The 19,397-nt window shown below is 37.5% G+C and overlaps 1 protein-coding gene across 1 annotated transcript in view; it reads left to right on the forward strand.

Annotated features, from left to right (window-relative positions):
- Positions 1-17,774, forward strand: part of LOC106886965 (methionine aminopeptidase 1) — a 30,209-nt gene extending 12,435 nt beyond the window's left edge. The window contains exons 3-11 of the mRNA XM_014940285.1: positions 502-614; positions 2,102-2,162; positions 3,328-3,419; positions 4,108-4,191; positions 5,688-5,826; positions 10,255-10,386; positions 13,025-13,168; positions 15,503-15,568; positions 16,171-17,774. Coding sequence (XP_014795771.1) covers positions 502-614; positions 2,102-2,162; positions 3,328-3,419; positions 4,108-4,191; positions 5,688-5,826; positions 10,255-10,386; positions 13,025-13,168; positions 15,503-15,568; positions 16,171-16,331 — 992 coding nt within the window. The 3' untranslated portion in view covers positions 16,332-17,774. The remainder of the gene's footprint in view (positions 1-501; positions 615-2,101; positions 2,163-3,327; positions 3,420-4,107; positions 4,192-5,687; positions 5,827-10,254; positions 10,387-13,024; positions 13,169-15,502; positions 15,569-16,170) is intronic.
- The last annotated feature ends 1,623 nt before the right edge of the window (positions 17,775-19,397 follow it).

A 19,397-nucleotide genomic window follows, 5' to 3' on the forward strand; every position in this document is an offset into this window, starting at 1 on the left:
TTCCCACCCCAGGTCATTTCTGTCACTGAGTGCTAAGAGAAATCACAGCAAAGAAACATTCATCTACAGTGCAAAAGTATTAATTGTGCACAGTGCAGAGTATTAATTGAAGGGATAATGAGTGTTTTTGTAGAAACATACTTTCTCCCCAAGAATGAGAACAAGCACAGGGCTACGTTTTAGAACTATAAATGAAGAGCAACTTCAATAATTACTACACTTCCTCTCCTTTCTGCATTCAGTATTGCTGTCCTGACGTTCCCCAGTTTGCTATTGAATAGAGTTGGCAGGTTGTGAATTTTGAATGTGAAAAATTTAAGGGCAATACACAATGATACCTGCTACTTACACTTTCATATATCAGTATCTAAAATGCTAGAAAGGGTAAAATATAGACTTAATGTACTTCTAAGTCACTTCTGGGCTCCACAGTTCTTATTGTTAGTAGGACTGATTTTGCTGCTGCAATTTTTTTCTTTTTTTTTTTTTAAATCTTTTCAGAAGATGAAAAGGCTAAGCGTGAAGTTTCTTCTTGGACCCTGGAAGGTGACATTAACACAAACCCCTGGTCTGGCTATCGATACACTGGTAAACTCAGGCCGCACTATCCACTGGTAAGCAATAGGTGCCACTGTGTGCTCCAGCATCCCTGCATTCTGTAGCAACTAACGGACCAGTCCTGACCTGATCAGCTCCCACATTTTAGTTGAGAGAGGAAAGCTTCTTAACCAATCTGAACCTGATGGCAAGGACATGTATGACTGCGTCCTTCTTGTGGTTAGTTTTGATTCAACTTGATCTATCTCTTGGCATATTTAAAATGAAGGAAGTGCCTGCGAGGTAACATGGATCAGTAACAGGTTTAAGCTCATACCTTATGCTGTTTATTCTGTAAAAAGCAGCTGCTAGTGCAGATGATGTCTTTTCCTGGCTGTTTACCATCCTCGCAAATAATGGAGCAGTCTGTTTCAGAAAAACTCAGGTAAATTAATACAGAGTTTAAATAAATGGGTTTATGGTTTTTTTTTATGTAAATGGTTTGAAATAACTCGGTGAGTAATCTGCTGAACAGCTCTGCTGAAGGAACAGAGGTTACAGTTGTCTTCAGCCCTGGAATGGTGAAAAATAACTGAGGTCAGTAACACCTTCAGTGTGAAAGGTGGATTTGGAAGTTTTTTTTCATGTAAATGGTTTGAAATAACTCGGTGAGTAATCTGCTGAACAGCTCTGCTGAAGGAACAGAGGTTACAGTTGTCTTCAGCCCTGGAATGGTGAAAAATAACTGAGGTCGGTAACACCTTCAGTGTGAAAGGTGGATTTGGAAGACAACCTCAGTTGTAGCTGTATTTTTAGATTGCTACAAGGTTGTACATGGAATAAGCCGAAGTTTTTACAGGAATAATGTCATTTTATTTACATGTGTCTCCTCTAATTGGCCAGTGCTAGAAATGCTGCCTTTGTGGCATCCTCTCTTTAGTCTTCTCTATCTGTTAAACTGTTCTCTGATGAGCCTTAACAGAGCCTGAGCCTGGCTGTGTTTGCTAGTGTCACTGGAGAAAGGGTGGTTTTGATATGTCCCTGGCCAAGTAATTTGGAACTGTTATGGCTGAACGTTTGCTTTTTTTGGTCTTCTGACTGCTGTAGGATTGATGCAAATGAGACTGTAATAAAACGTGCTAATGACTAGGGTGATGATTAGAAATAACAATCTTGCTGATTGACACAAATAACCAGAGAGAGGAAGGATGTATTTGGAACCAGTGTGTTTGCAGTCTGGAAAGTAGCAGAACAAACACTGAAATATAACAGGGATAATGTATTATAAAACCAGTTTCATTTATTTGACGCACAGAAGTTTGATTTTTACAGAGCTGTGAAGTTGGCTATTAGAGGTTGGAGAATATGAAAGCAATGAAGAGTAACAGGGGAGTCTTTGAGAAATGAAAATTGGAACTGGTTTGGAGTGTTTGCATACTTCACAACTTTTTCTAAGTGGAATTAGCGATATTTCATTGTATTTAATTTTACTGCATGAATCTCTGTTTTGTGACTGTGATTAGTGTTCTTGCAACCTAACCAGCTTTGAATATGATCTTTTTAGACGCCAACAAGACCTGTGCCAAGTTATATTCAGAGACCAGATTATGCTGATCATCCACTAGGTAACTTGAAACAAATCACAATTATGGAGTGTTCTGTTTTCTATTTTTGTTATAATTGATAAAGCGTGAAGGAGATAGTGTGGAGAAGGGAACCTCTTTCTATTTTTGTTATAATTGATAAAGCATGAAGGAGATAGTGTGGAGAAGGGAACCTCTTCTTTTATCTGTTCTTCTCGCTCTACCTCTTCTTCCCCCAAATTAACTTACTGATTTTTCAGAAATAACGGTTACAAATATTTTTTGGAAGTCCAAAGGCATTCAGGGAAGAAAAGGGAAAAAAAACCCATGCAAGTCCTAGTCCTGTGGTTAACTTCATAACAAGCAGCAGTAAGTTGGCTGTCACAGGTGAATTCTTCTAAGCCATTTTCAGTGACATCAGTGTATCTGTTGCAAATGCGTTACAAAATAACAAAACCAAACAGAATTGCAGTTATCAACCCCCATAAGAAAACTGCTATGGGTTCCAGCTACTTTTGGACACAAAGTGAATACATTCAAAATTACTTACTTTTGATATGTTTCAGTATTTCCCCCTTTCTATCTCGGTATAGGTACTTTTCTGTTTCCTAAAGAAGCTGCTATAAAGTCTGTTAGAATTATTTTTAAATCTTCAGCTGTTCTTTAGTTATTCTTTACAGAATGTAAATATTTAAACAACACAAAATACTGTCTTTTAGGGGGTTGCTCAACTATGAAACTGAGCTCAGCTGATTATTGCAGTAGTATAACTAGAGATAGTCACAAGCTTATATAATCCTTTATGGCTCCTTTAGAATATTATTTTTTACTATTTATGATCTCTAAAATGGCTAAAGAGAAAAGAAAAATACTTTTTAATGAATAAAATAATTTTCTTATGAATCTGATTTTTAAGGCTGTGTTTTGACTGATGGGGGATGATGGTTTTATGCAGTAAGTGAACAGGCATCCTGAGCACATGTGGATACTATGGAAGGCTCATGAATTCAAATTAATCTGAATAATGATGATAATGCTCTGACTTGGTGGGTTCAACTTACTTTGGTCTGTGGTGAAAAAGTATGTACTTTTATTGCCATTGGTAATCTAAGTAATTTCCTTGACTGGAGATGTGTAGCAATCGCTCCTCCGTGTAACATGTTTTTTTTCCTTTCTTTTTTTTCTCCTCCCCATTTTTTCTTTTCAGGAATGTCTGAATCAGAACAGGCTTTAAAAGGAACCTCTCAAATAAAAATACTCTCATCTGAAGATATAGAAGGCATGAGAGTAGTGTGTAGGGTAAGGGGGTTTTGTTTTTTGTTGTGAACCGCCTTTATTCTTTAAAAATGTATAGTGATTTTACCAGTTTGTGACAGCATATTTGGGAGTACAAACTTTCAAACCATTTTGAGCACTGGAAAATAGTTTGGGAAATTTGGTATTTTCTTGCTCTTTCTCTCCTTGTGACTCCCAATTCACAGTAAACTTTTTGCAAGAAGAAAGATGACTCTTATCTGTTTTCTGGCTTTGTTGTTACTCATGAGATAATCTGTGGCCGAAACGTTACTATTAAGGATAGATTTTATAGTGCATAATTGAGAACAGAACTTTTTGCTCTCCTAGAGTTAATACCAAGTGAAAACTAAAAAGCAAAAGCAAAACAGCCCTGTCCCTCACAATTTTTGAAAAAGAGCTGTTTGGTTGTAGTAACTTCCTTGTGCATAAAGTCACACTTTCAAACGTATCTAGGAAGTCTGATTTAAGTTTATGGCATTCAGAGAAATTGTGGTCCAAATCTTAATTAGGTATTTTAAATGTCACAGAGGTGGCTTAGTAATACAACCGGTATACATCTTGATGTCTTTTTAGAGCCCAAGTCTCCCCAGCTTTCATAGCAATCTCGGTGTAGCTGTAGAAAATGGGTTGTTAGTCTTCTAGGGACTGTCCCTGGTCTTACTTTAAATCAGTACTTTCAATTCTTTTGCAGCTTGCTAGAGAAGTATTGGATGTTGCTGCCATGATGGTCAAAGCAGGTGTAACTACTGAAGAAATTGATCACGCTGTCCATTTAGTAAGGTTATTTTATTGTTCTTCTGGTGTTTATAAGCGCTTTCTTCTGTTTCTTTGTTTTTTCAATGATGGCTGTGTGGTTTTCTTTGTTGTTGCGTGAATTCCTTTTCTTTACTTTGAACTGTTTCCCAGTTTGAAGCTATTGGGCAGTCCAGATGTTAGAAATACGTTACAGTGCAGTGGAAGATTCAGAACTCAGGAACTTCTGGGCCTCTCTCTCTATGATTTCCAGCTTCAGATTCCCTCTTAAGTTGCTTCACCTGTTTTCTTGGCTAACATCATGTGATTTTATTTCTTCTAAACCCTTTTTGCTCCACAGATACCATTATATCAAGACTGTCATATGTAGGCCCTGGTCTTTCTGTGCTCTGTGTTGTTGGTTAAGACATACAGAGGAGAAAGTTTAAATTTTTTATGACTGGGAATCAGAACTGAGGGGCATGAGGGAGAATTGAAACAAGATGTTTGATGCAATCAGGCAAACTATGGCCACAGTCCAGTGAAGTATTTGAAATAAGTGTTCAAGTATTTTCCTGGCTTAACTATTCCTACATACTTGAATTGTGCAATTTTTATTTTACTTTGCTGTCTTCTCTGTAAGGCATGTAAACTGATAATTGAGGATCCTTGTGTGCACTTGTGTGGGGAAAGCAATGATTTTGGTATAGTTAAGTTTGTTGAGAGCTTTCTGGTTGCTGTTCTTCTTATCTGCATTTGCAGCTGTTGAGCCGAGATTGTAAGGAACGTACTCTGGTTTGATGAGGCCAGGGGTTTCCTCTGAGCTGCATTAAACACTAGATTGTTTGCTTATGCATAATGTCCAATATCAACAGCTGGAAGTTCAAGTGGAGTGATCCCTCCTCAGCAGTTTTTGGAAACTTTTGCATGGCAGATTGTTGATACTGACTGTTATGCCTAATTGGTACTCTCAGTTTTAAAAAGGAAAAAATAAAAAAAGTGAACGCAGTATTATTCTTCCAGAATTGCTCACTATGTCACATTGTGTATATGTAAGTATATATAAAATGCATGTGTCAGGTTTTCAAAAATCCCCAAAAGTTATTGGAATGAGTGCAAAGGAAGTAGCTTAAGAATTTAAGGCTTGGGGTGAAAGAAAGGGCTAAATGTTATTTTGTCTAGCTTGTGTCTTTTGCAAAAATATTTAAAGTCTTAGACCAAGTGCTTAAAAACAGTAATCAAAAATGGCTGGTTTTTTAACCAAATAAATATTGCCAAGCATTGTTTTAACCCTGAATATTTCAGCATTGGTAGTTGAACATGGGTAGAAACAAAATTAAAGTAGTTTTACTTTCTTCCTGTTAAGAAATGCAAAGTATAACAAGATACCATGATGACAAAAAGTGATTGAAGAATCTTATTTTTAAGAGCCACTGCTTTTCAACCTGTAATTCTTACTACTGTAAAGCTGTTGTGCATATGTTTTTTCTTTGTTCAAAACTTACTAAAGTAAAGTGTAAATTCTGTTTTCTAAATTAGGCTTGTATCGCAAGGAATTGCTATCCTTCCCCTCTGAATTATTATAATTTCCCTAAGTCGTGTTGTACATCAGTGAATGAAGTGATCTGTCATGGAATTCCTGACAGGAGGCCATTGCAGGAGGGAGATATTGTTAATGGTAAGTGCTATGAAAAATAACCTTCTGTACTTCCATGGTAAGTGCTATGAAAATTAACCTTCCATATTTCTACCTTCTATCCAGTTAAACCATGCAGTAAGGTGAGGTTGCACTAGCAGGCAACACGATTGGAATAGCTTCTTAAAAGAGGCTTTTGGTCTCATTTACCAATTAACCTCTGCTCTTTACATATTCAAATTAATGAGTTTAATAAAACAATTTCAAGAGTTTGGTCCACTTTAAAAGCTTTAGAATTCTTCTACCCTGGTCTGTGCATTAATACAGTGCTTTAGTATTCCACTTGTGGACTACGTTCCATTGCTTCCAGACTGTATAAATAGTGAATAAAATATATATTGAATTATTCAAGTAGATTAGTTCTGTGTGAATTCTTAATCAGATGGCTCTAGACCCTTAACATTTTGCTGTGGACATGACAATTATGATGATTGTAACGGATCCTAATGGTGAGGCATCATATAGGTGCATATTTAAAAACTTACCCCTGTTTTTTTGCATTTCCCAGCCTAACAATACCAGCTGCTTTTTGTTCATAATACTCAAGCTACTTATGCCTTCTTGGGTGGTGAGGGATACTTTTATAAATTACTTGACTGTTTTTTGTTTTTTCATTCATTTCTTCTTGGTTTGGCAGTAAAAATTTATGACGTGTTTTGTACACACATTTGCACCTTTGTTTATTGCATTGCTTTGCATTTCTCTTATCCATAAATAAATACCCAGCATATCCTAAGGTTTGGCCTGCCTCTAGAAGCAGGTTGGCATCCCTTTAGATTGTCAGATATTTGCTGTATATTAACATGCAATAGTAGCTACTAAGTCTACAGCTCAGTGCTGTGGGTACCAGGCTTTTCAGAACAACCCCCACGATTGCTGCCCATTACCAGGTCAGGTTTGGTCTGGCTGATAACTCTGAGCTGTAGTGTATGTGTAACCATTTAGCCAAAGCTATTTTATCTTTTTTTAATTTCAAAGATGATGTTTTTGTACAGCTCTCCATTGTTGCCAGCTTTTCTGGCATTGCTGGAGTCCAAGCTAAGAAGCCCGATTAACATTACTAGTTTGTCTTCATCTGCACAGTGCCTTCTCCTCTATTTGCATGCCAAGGCTGTACCTCAGTGCTAGAAAATACCTTTTATAAGAGGGTTTAGTCATACCTTTATTCACATCCTTGCCCTGACTGCACTTGCCCAAGCCTTAAGCCTTTTGCTTTGTTTTGATGAGGAATAACTAGTTTATTCTTTTGTGGCTTAAAAGCCTCTGTAAAACGAAGAACAAAACAAGGTACAAAGCAGGAGTTAGGCACATCCCCTCCAAAGCACTTTTTCTATCTCCCTCTTTATTTAAAACTTTTTAGCCTGCTAGAAGCAAAAGGTGACTAAGTCAAGAGTCCAAACCAGGTTTTTAGAATCACAGGAAAACATCATCCAGAAGGTACTGGCAGGTGATGTCTAGTCCAATGCCTTGCTCCGAGCAGGGCATCATAGCTTTTTGTTATCATACTGTTCTCTGGGAGCAGATTCTTAAAGAAAGTTGATCTCTTTGCAAAGTGAGATGTTCTGGCCAAATCTGGCATCATCTAGAGAAAGTCTTGTAGATGTGCAGCCTATAGAGATAGCCTCTTTGCAGCAGGTAGTCTGGACGCTGCTAAGGAGCTCTGATACACAGGTCACAAGAAACTTATTTGGGTGAGTTACCAGGGTGCTGGTTTCTATACAGTCCCGTTGTTACGTTACTAAATCTGTACACTGGTCAGAATATTCCAGTAGCCCCATGCAATGAGCAGTGAGCATAGTGTAACCCCGCACACGCCTGCATCCACAACAGCCAGGATTGTTTTCATGCAATGTTAATTTAATTCTTAAATGTTTGCCAGCAGTACAAGTTTACTGTTGACACCAGTGGTTTTTTCCCCACGTTTTCCTGTCAAGAAAGTGGCTCATGTACCATAGTCCTAAAGTATTATTGCTCAGTATGGTTCCCATCATGTATATTTATGTGTGAGGGCATCTGCGTGTGGATTTCTTCATGAATAGCAGTTCAATAAGTATTTTAGTGGTTTTGGTACTCTAGCAGCTATTAGACCCACCAGACTACTGACAAAGTCTGTTAAACGCAGAAGTACCCATTTTACCACAAGAAGTCACCTTGATATGCAAATCTAGAGTATTTTGCATGTGTTTACTACATATATTGACTATATGATGGCAGATTTTAATTTTTTACTTGTCTGCTATGAGAGACAGGATACTAGAATAGATGACAGCTATGTCTAAGATGGTAGGCCTGTTCCCACATTTTGGAAAATGACTAAACACAAAAGTACCCATTTTACCACAAGAAGTCAACTTGATATGCAAATCTAGAATATTTTGCATGTGTTTACTATATATATTGGCAGGTTTTAATTTTTTACTTGTCTGCTATGAGAGACAGGATACTAGAATAGATGACAGCTATGTCTAAGATGGTAGGCCTGTTCCCACATTTTGGAAAATGATTATTTGCAACAAGCATCTTCTATGCATGTTCTTAATCCAAAAATACATATCTCATTTTGGAATGAGTTAAACTAAAAAAAAAAAAGGATTTTATTTTTTTCTCATTGAAACTCCTTCTGGTGCTATTTTTCAAGAATGAGTTGTATCACTTTTAATTAACAAACAACTTTATGCACAGAGCAAACAAGTTAAGAGTTTTGGTGCAACATAATTCTAATCTCTTAGATGTTCTTCTAACCCTTAGCAGTTTACGCATGGCTTCTCATTCTTGCTGTTTGCCTGAATTGAAACTACTTCTGGTGCTATTTTTCAAGAAGGAATTGTATCACTTTTAATTAACAATCAACTTTATGCACAAAGCAAAAAAGTTAGAGTTTTGGTGCAAAATATTCTTATCTCTTACATGTTCTTCTAAACCTTAGCAGTTTAAGCATGGCTTCTCATTCTTGCTGTTTGCCTGATACTGAATGTTTAAATTCTTTCATTTGAAAGAAAAAAGAAAAAGTTTTAAGTCATTTGGTGTATTTATCTTAGTCAGGAATACTGTTGGAAAGTTGCTGTGTATTTAATGTTCAATAAATTTTATCTTTTGGGCTGGAAGCAATGGGTGTTCTAGCATTACAATTTTTGCAAAAGTGTGACTTAGTATTCTAACCATGTATAGAAATTACTGAAGTTAAAATATGGGTTAAAACATGATTACATACCTTTTTAAATTTAATTTCCCCCCCTACTAGTGCTGGAATTAATTTTAAGAAAATATTTTAACCAGGTAAATCACCATGGAGCATTCGGCATTACTGTGTGACTTAGTATTCTAACCATGTATAGAAAGCATTACAATTTTTGCAAAAGTGTGACTTAGTATTCTAACCATGTATAGAAATTACTGAAGTTAAAATATGGGTTAAAACATGATTACATACCTTTTTAAATTTAATTTCCCCCCTATTAGTGCTGGAATTAATTTTAAAAAAATATTTTAACCAGGTAAATCACCATGGAGCATGGAGCTTCATTTTCCTGTTTTTATAGTTACCTAGAAAACCAATCTTTTTTTTTTTTTCATTAAATCAAACTGTTGACCTGTGAAAATTACTGAAGTTAAAATATGGGTTAAAACATGATTACATACCTTTTTAAATTTAATTTCCCCCCCTACTAGTGCTGGAATTAATTTTAAGAAAATATTTTAACCAGGTAAATCACCATGGAGCATTCCTGTTTTTATAGTTAGCTAGTTAGCTAGAAAACCAATCTTTTTTTTTTTTTTTTTTGTGACTTAGTATTCTAACCATGTATAGAAATTACTGAAGTTAAAATATGGGTTAAAACATGATTACATACCTTTTTAAATTTAATTTCCCCCCCTACTAGTGCTGGAATTAATTTTAAGAAAATATTTTAACCAGGTAAATCACCATGGAGCATTCCTGTTTTTATAATTAGCTAGTTAGCTAGAAAACCAATTTTTTTTTTTTTTTTTTTTTCATTAAATCAAACTGTTGACCTGTGAAACACTATATTAATTAATTCTATAGAATCTATAGGAGAAACATAAGAGAATTGATTCTGCTGGAAAGGTCTACATCTGGGATTCTTCCAAAGTATCCTGTTTTTATAGTTAGCTAGTTAGCTAGAAAACCAATCTTTTTTTTTTTTTTTTTTCATTAAATCAAACTGTTGACCTGTGAAACACTATATTAATTAATTCTATAGAATCTATAGGAGAAGCATAAGAGAACTGATTCTGCTGGAAAGGTCTACGTCTGGGATTCTTCCAAAGTAATAACGTCACGATTACAATACTACATTATCACATGTATTTGTTGTCCTTTCACAAATCAAGAAACAAGAAGTGAGAAATACCGTGCTAATGTTACAATATGTCTGGCATTTTTTGCAGTGGATATTACCGTCTATCGTAATGGCTACCATGGAGATCTGAACGAGACATTTTATGTTGGAGAAGTTGACGAGGGTGCAAGGAGGCTTGTCCAAACAACTTACGAGTGCCTAATGCAAGCCATCGATGCAGGTAAAACCTGTGGCTGGGGCCTAAAGCATTATGGTTTTGGTTCTCCAACTTGAGCGCTTGTATTTGCTATTACCCCAGAGTGACTTCTGATGCAGAACACAGATAATGTTAGTGTGTGTCACCAATGGATGATGTATATATTGTATATAACAGTGGTTCTTCAAATGGCACAGTTCTGTGGGCGGTGGTTGCAACTTTTGTTTGAACTATGGGTTGACAAGGAAAATGTAGTTGATGCTGAGCTGATCCACATATTTACATGGAAACAGCCTTTTCAGACATTAGTTAGATGAATCCTTGATCTGAGTAGTTTAAAGAATGTGAAGAACCAAGTGCATTTTGGAAAACCAAAGTATGTCTTCCTACTTTTATAATTTGCATGGTGTTGCACAATGAGCTGGTAGGGCAAAACACTGTTTGAACACTTAAACATATCTCTTTACCTCTGCCGTACCTGATGGTTATTTCATAAAGCTAATAATGAACTCTTGTTTTTCAACTGTGGGAGTGTTCCAGAGAAGTCAGATCCATATCCCTCGGTACCCACAGAACTTTAATTATTTTGCTTAGGTGTAACTCAGGACAGCTTCATTGAAACATAGCATGAGATAGAGAGCTAGAGAATGTCATGTTCCGCTTCATTCACAAAGGAATATACTGAGTTCTCTTAGACAAACAGAGAAACCAAAAACATTGAAACATAGCATGAGATAGAAAGGTAGCTAGAGAATGTCATGTTCCGCTTCATTCACAAAGGAATATACTGAGTTCTCTTAGACAAACAGAGAAACCAAAACAAAAATTTCCCAAGGCCCTGGAAATATTTGTATTGTCTGTATCTTTTATATTCTGCAGCTTCTTAGAATCCCCAATAAAATTTACCCACTTCGGGGACTCTAAGGACTGAAGTTTAAGGTGCTATATATAAAGGGTTTATAACTTGGATTTAATAAAAAGTTTTAAAAAAAAGAACTTACTTTGATTAATAATTTGGAGATATCTAGCCAAGCTGAAAAAACAAAAATCCTTATGAGCAATGTCTTGCTTAACCATTGTGTTGATCAAGAAAATGCTGCAGAGTTAAGCTGTGAAGAATATACATTACCAATTTATGTGGGATTGCTATTCTGAAATGACCACTTTGATTTCCAGAGCTAAATCAGAATAGTGTTTATCTTTGCTCCTGTACTTTATTTTTATAGCAAATGTTATGTGTGTTGTCTCTTAACTTTCATATCCTGACTTTGATGTATAAACTATGACTGAAATTCACCTTTGTGTTCATTCTAATGAGATTTACATTCTCAGTGTGAGTTTTCTTTACCAACTTTTTAGATGTTCTAACAGGTTTTAATGGGTTTTATTCCCTGCTAGTAGGAATTCTGGGAGCAAATGTCTTAGCTGCTAAAAAGGGTCACCTCTCCCCTGTTTAAATCATTTTAATTTCTTGGCATTGGACCAGCAGAGCTCTAACTAGTAGAGTTGTGTGAGAGAAGGAAGCAGAGGGCTCCTTGCTGCATGGAGATGAGTTGCTTGGTATTGTCAGGCCCCAAGGAGATGGTAGTACTTTACAACTATTTAGCACAAAACACAGATTAACTTTTCTTCTCTTCCCCACCATGTCTTTTTCTTTTCTTTTTTTGTATTTTGGGAAAAGCATGCACGTTCCAGTAATCTAATTATCTTGTTATTTTCTATAAATTCATCTTACTGAATTAAGTTGTAGTTGTTTACATTAGCAGAGAATTGAACTAAATGGCTTGCTTCATGTAAAGTTTTAGCTGTATCCATGAACTCTGCTTAAGATGGCTCCACATAACCACGTCACATCTGACTCCTGAAGGAATAGCATATATTCAGGGAGTCATGAATGATCTTGAAATAACATTTGCATTCTTTTTAGTGGCTGAAGGTTGTTTTTGGTATGCATCTTCATTAGCTAGTAGATGAGACATTGTTGCTTTTATGGTATTATACTCCCTTGTCCAAGTGCTGATACTGAATTTTTCACTCCATTTTCATCTGTTTCAAACTCTTTAAAGTTTTGTAAAAGGATTGTCAAAAAAGTTAGTCCAGCATATGAACATTCTTATTTGCTGTAGTCTTGCCACTAAAAATCTTGTCTAAGAGTAGAGATACCCATTTTGTCTCTCTCCCCTGCTTCTTTGTCCTTCATGTATAATCATTTTTCCTCTATTTGTGTGCACTTTTCACGTAGTAGAGAGGTAACTGTATATTAAAATATAGTTCATACATTCATTGAAAGAAGCACTGCAACTCTGGGTATGAGGAGTTACCACATACTTTGAAAGTCTTTTCTTGTCTTTAATTTCAAACTTCAACGTCCTTTTAATATGAGCACTTACATCCATGAAAGGAAGACAGTGTTCTTGTAAAGAACGATTTTTCTTCTTTCTCTCTCATTTTCTCTTTCATATGAAACTTTTCTCTCTCTCTCATGTTATTGCACTCACTTACATCCTTGGTGGATTAATTGATCATAGGAAGTTGCACACTAGAAGAGATGGCCATAAAAGCCATGAGCACTACAAAGATATTAGCCTGAATGGTGTTTGATGGTTAGTTATGTGGAAAGAAAGCTTTATAAATTTCCATCTGTATCTCTTGAATTTTGCAGTAAAACCTGGTGTTCGGTACAGAGAACTGGGAAACATTATTCAGAAACATGCTCAAGCAAATGGATTTTCAGTGGTTCGGAGCTACTGTGGGCATGGAATCCATAAACTTTTCCACACAGCCCCTAATGTGCCACATTATGCCAGTGAGTATTTATTCCGTTTGGGTTGTCCTGTGGTCTGCAATGAATGCACTCAATTTGCTTCTTGCTTATATTTTAATAAAGTAGGATGTTGCCTGACAGCCTTCATGTTAGCATTTTTACACTTGTGAAATAATTTTTTTTCTAAACTCTGGACCGTAGCATGTTTTATGAACCTAAATAAGGTGAATATATTATATACTGAGACAGTCTGCGCCTACGCTAATGCTTAGTGTTAGCTCTCATCTGTACTGGGTGAAGTGCTCAATGTTTTTGTATGAATTCCCAACTAATCCCTTAGACGTCCTGGTCTGACATGAATGGGCTAGTGTTTCTATCCTTAGAAGGTCTAATAAAAAACTTACTGCCATTTCCAGATCTTATTGAATGGTATAGATGGGTGTTGTAGCTGAATCTGGATCCTGTTATGTTTCACTTCATTTGAGTGTTGTGATTTGGTGCTCCTCTAAACTTCTTTGTCATGTGTGGCAGATGAGGAACGACCTTTAACCCAGCAGATTCTTAGCTTTAGTTTTTGGAAATGGCAACGTCCTAGTGACAGTTTTTGCCAGCAGGACTAAGAAACAGGATCCATAGAGGTAAAGGAGAGAAGATGAAGTGCCAGTGGACAGCTAAGGGTAGAATAAATATCATGAATATCAGTGATAAACAGTTCACACCGACTTTGGCTGCAAAGCTTCTGATAGGACATATATTTCCTTAGACCTGACAGATGCCTCCTTCTTCCTATCTCCTAATGAGCTTTAACTCAGGTTATAGATTATAATCTACCAATCCCTGACTTTTCATGTTGTCATTTTGCTAAGTTATTTTTTCAGAGAACAGAGAAAATCTATTAATCATAGGGTAGAAGATTATCAGTTCCTGGTATTTACTTTTTGTTATGTAAAATGAAGAAAATCTGGATTCTTTGGAGGTGGAGGGCACTTTATACCAATTAAAGTGCAATCCAAGAAAAAGGAGATTTCTCTCTTTCCTGGCTGTTAGGAACATTTTTTTTTCTTTCTTTTCTTTTAATTGAGCCAAAATGTCTGTGCCCAAAAATGAAGGGGGTTTTTTTCTGGTATTTTTAAGTACAGATTTGCAGCAAAAGCAAAGTGGAAAGACCTGAGGGACTTAAAGCCTCTTGGAGGAAAAAAAAACGAAGGCTGCTGCTTATTTCTGGCTTACTCTGAAGGAATTTTTAAAAGCAGAAAGCTCATTTTATAAGCCTTTAAATTATTTAGCAAAATCATGAAAACTACAGGGAATAAAGGACAGAATTTGTTCAGGTGCAAGAAGACCAGAAACTTAGATGTGTTGAGAGCAAGAAATAGCAGCAGATGGTGGAGACCTTTCAAGTAGAAGAATGTTCTGACTGCTGTTGTGTCACCTTGATGTCTAAGATTTTTAAAGCATCCAGGTGATTTAGACAATTTAATAAATGTACATAATTAAAAGTAGACCAGGGGATGGGGACTCTGTAAGAATTGATGCAAGTTGTCTACAGCAGCAAAGTAGGTGGGAGCTAACAGTTCCTGTGCAGTACTGAGTTTGTCCCAGCTCTCATGTGCTGGGCTGAGTCACGTCTAAGCTGTGTGGCCATCAACAGTGAAAAAAAGGGTGGAGGAAAAGGGCTGAAGCCTTTCTTCAGTCGAACTACAGTCCTGGAGCCGTGCTGTGCATCAATTCATATGCCTCCATATAAACATTTTTGGTGTATATAGCATCAAAAAGTTCCAATATTATTGTCCTGGGTGCCTTGAAATTCTCTGCCTTTTTATGTTAGCTAAAGGAATACAGCATTAGCACCCTGACACTCCTATGGCCCCGTTATCTAAAGTAATGAGGGGGGCAATGTGTCTTTCAGAAATAAAATCATGGGATTACTTAACTACTAGCTTATTTTGACAATTTATGGGAGCCAGCAGTTCAGTGGAAACAAATTAGAGGTTTCAAGCCTTCCCTGAGTATCTTAAGGGCTTTTTATTTTCATTGATCTTTTTCTAATGATGTTCTACATCATAGAAGTCTGCAGAAATTTCTGTGTTACATTTGGTCAGTGTTTTTGTAGAGCTGGAGTTGAACTCCAGTTGCTGGAGAGAAAGATGGCGACTAATTTCAAGCTCCTTGAGTAAATATTGCAGTATTGGAGGCAGAGAAGAAAAGAACTAAGGGAAATCTTAATGTAGAATTAAAAATGGACAAATGAACAGGTCATCTCTGAAAGGCTTTTCTGACTTTACGGTATTCCTACTGTATTCTTCTAGGACAAGGATTCATTTGTTTACTAAGACGGGATCACTTTTTCTAACTTGAGTGTTTATTTCATTGCAGAAAATAAGGCAGTTGGAGTTATGAAGCCTGGTCATGTATTTACAATTGAACCAATGATCTGTGAAGGTGAGCAATTTAGCAGTAGAGTAAAATCACAGAATCACATGGGGTTGGAAGGGACCTCTGGAGATCATCTAGTCCAACCCCCCTGCCAGAGAAGGTCCATCTAGAGCAGGTTGCACAGGAACATATCCAGATGGGTTTTGAATATCTCCAGAGAAGGAGACTCCACCAGCTCCCTGGGCTGCTTATTCCAGTGCTCTGCCACCCTCAAAGTAAAGAAGTTTCTCCTTGCGTTTAGGTGGAACTTCCTATATTCAAGTTTGTGCCCATTTTCTCTTGTCCTGTCACTGGGCACCACTGAAAAAAAGACCAGCCCTGTCCTCTTGACACCCTCTCTTCAAGTGTTTATAAGCATTAATCAGATCCCCTCCTCAGCCTTCTCTTCTCCAGACTAAAAAGACCCAAGTTCCTCAGCCTGTCTTTGTAAGAGAGATGCTCCAGGGCCCTCATCATCTTTGTAGCCCTACTCTTGCTTACTGTTAAGTAGTGATGGAACAGGATGCCGGTTCTATTCTGTACAGTTGATAGATTTTTCATTTCTCATTGGGGAACTGGTATCTGTTACATAAAAACAGTCAAAAATGTCATAATTTTTTTTTTTTTAGGTGGTTGGCAAGATGAAACGTGGCCTGATGGTTGGACTGCAGTTACAAGAGATGGAAAGAGATCTGCCCAGTTTGAACACACGCTTCTGGTCACCGATACAGGCTGTGAGATCTTGACCCGGCGGCTGGATAGCACTCGTCCCCATTTCATGTCCCAGTGATAGCCCAGACTGAGCAGGTGGATCTGAATGATACATATGTTTGGGTTGGTTTTTTTTTTTTTCCCTCTGTACTATGCAGTTTTTTAAAAGTACAGAATAGAGAGAGTTCATCATTTACTTTGTTCTCAGTGATTGTAGATAAGAGGAGTATCTTGAAGAACCTGAACCAATGTCTGGAAAAGCAGAGAAGAATTTAAAGAATTTCCTGCTTTCCTCCTCCTAGCACTCATGCTATATTTTTCTTTTTTCCTCAGTTATCTCTTTAGCACCTTTCTTCCAATTAGCCCCACAATTGCTTCTGTTGCTGCCATAATATTAGCTAGATAAGTGGGGGTAATCTTTCCCCACTGGGACTTTGATATATTGGGATTCCAGGTTTTTTTTTTTTCACCACTTCAGTGTGCCCTGTCACTCTTGGTATGTGGGTGGCACCTGAGATTTTAAGCATTTCTAGTTCCAAAGACTTGCTCCTGCTTCTGCAGATACTGTTCTAATGGGCTGGGCCTTGTTTGTTTTATGGGTTGAGAAGGGGGCAGAAGGGAGAAAGACACGCGCGGCGCCGAGAAGAGGCTGCCCTTACCTTTAATTCTGTCCCCATCTCTCTGCTGGTGGCTTCTGTGGTGATTGCGACTGTAGGTGACACACTGTGTAAATGGCAGGACTTGTTTCTCTCCCTGGAGAATTGATAGTTTGGGCTTCCTAACAGGGAAAATGAATAAATTCTGACTTAATATGCAGCTCCCTGGAATAAGCTGCTTCTGGGTGAAGCGGTTATTTGCAAGGCAGTCTCCTGCTCCAAAAGCTGGGTGAAGCTTTGCCTGGGTAAAGGAATGAAACGAGAACCAAAAAGATCCCGTGCTTCATGGGATCCCTGCGTCTGTTAACGGGGGGCGTTTTCTAAGGGTACATCCACAGTAGCTGTGGGGGGATTGGATTTGCAAGGCTTACAGTGAAATGAGTGTATATCTCAAAACAAGTCTGAGTGTGAGAAAATGAAACACCTTCAATGCTGTGTTCATTTTCTTTCGGAAATTTTTAAACGGGTCATTTTCTCCCCCCCTCCCCAAGTTAAGTGTTTCACGCTTTTGGAAAGTTTTAGGGGGGCAGCTATGAAAACTGATGGTTTTTCCTCAGATTGGGTATAGGGTGGGCAATGTTAGTATCTATACCCCTTCATTTCTGTTAATGGGTCACAACGAGCTGGAAACTGTCACGTTCAGGAGTGAGGATTGGTTAAGCTCTCTTCTCTCTACCCTTTCTTTTCCGTGCCCACTTCCTTTCCATTATCTTTGGTGTCTCCGCTGAGGGAATTTAATTTTTTTTCTTCTGAATTGTAACGAAAATAGTTTCAGACCCCATTGCAGACTTAAGTCTTACACCACTGTAATGCAAGAAATAGCTAAACGAATACAGACATAAAATCATACAATCATGGGTATAAAATACACCTTTTCCAAGGTGCCTGGTGAATTTGTTGCCACACTAGACCCAAGCGCGTGAGGTGCTGCGTACCCTCGGCTCCCCTTGGCACTGCAGAATTTAGGTGGGGGAAAGGGGTCAGCACTTCATAGAACTGGACTCGTGTGTAGTACCAAATACCAAATTTGCCAGAAAAGTCTTCTCTGCCCTGAGTGCCTCAGACCTCTGTTGCTGTAAGAGTATCATTGCGATGTTTTCATTACCTTTATTGTTAATTTTAATTATGCAGTAAAGTGACCTGAGATGATGCATATAGAGGGTGCGTGCGTGCGAGCGAGCAAATGCCTGTGTGTGTGTGTATAGATTTTAACAAACCAGACTGTAGTACTTGAGTGGAGTTACCTGTGGTGAGTGAGATGTAACGTATTGAGGAGATGACTGTCCTGGAGGTTTGCCCACCATATCATTCACTTGAATGGTTACAACAGTCTTGCCTTTTCTATATATGTGTGTATGATGGGGGGTGGGTGGGGGGAGCTTCATTTTTGGTCTTATAAAATAAAAGTTGCGGCTGCTTTTAACAGAAATAACATTTATTTTTGTGATCCAAAACCAGACGTAGCATTCTCAATTATATCCAGGTTTGTTTGCACTAGTGCAAGCCCTACTGGTTGATGCATGCAACCAGTTAAAATCACCCTTAAACCTGCACATGTGCCACTTGAATACCTCTTTGTCATTGCACTAATACAACCAAATTTAACACTGCATGTTTTTAATATAGGTAATGTATGATACTATGCATTTCTGCCTATAAATTGAAATCACAGCATGAAAACTGCTTATACTGAATTCATACTACTACAGTACTTTTAAACAAGTGGAAAGCTTAGTCAGCATCTACACTCTTCATTCAACATGAGATAGCACATCAGCCTGAAAAGCAGAACTTAATTAAGAAAAATACTGTGGAAGGCTATTTTTTCACCTATCTAGCTCTAACTTTGCTTCAACATGACATACTAGACTTGTGCTGACTGGATTTTGGATATAATCTAGTTTTGATTCTTAGAGAAGTTGCTGTCCACTTAAAAAATAATGAAAAAAAAAAAAAACAAAACCAAAAACCCCCACCAACTTAAGTCTACTTTCTAGCAAAATTTTTAGAAATTGTATACATGTTTGCCAAAAACACAACCCTGCAATTAGTTGTGAAACAATCTCTTAAAGTATTTTCTCTTTACTATCACATAAGAGAGTGTGGAAACTCTTCATGCTGTTTCTGCAAATTTACATGAATATTTAAGCAGAGAAGATTTGATAGCTAATGTTGAATAAGGGCTGACAGCATGAGGAGAGGGGACAAGCTGCATCTTTTACATGACAGCCAGCAGAGTACACACACATTTTACCTGCAGTCATTTGGTGGAAACTTTTTATCTACTGAAGTCCTTAGAGTTGCGAAAATAGTACCGTTCAATACAGTACCTTGATCACCGAGAATGGGGTCCAGGCTCTTGTGTTCATGAGTCCTTTTATTAGCTGAGCAGCTTCAAAGACATTACTTCAAACATGCTTCATTCAAGCGACTGCTTTGCAGGACAAAATAGCCTAAAAACTCTGCTAAGTAAGAGCGGTACAGCAATC

This window comes from Calidris pugnax, unplaced genomic scaffold (assembly GCF_001431845.1).
Source record: "Calidris pugnax isolate Ruff unplaced genomic scaffold, ASM143184v1 scaffold34, whole genome shotgun sequence".
Taxonomy (NCBI): Eukaryota; Metazoa; Chordata; class Aves; order Charadriiformes; family Scolopacidae; genus Calidris; species Calidris pugnax.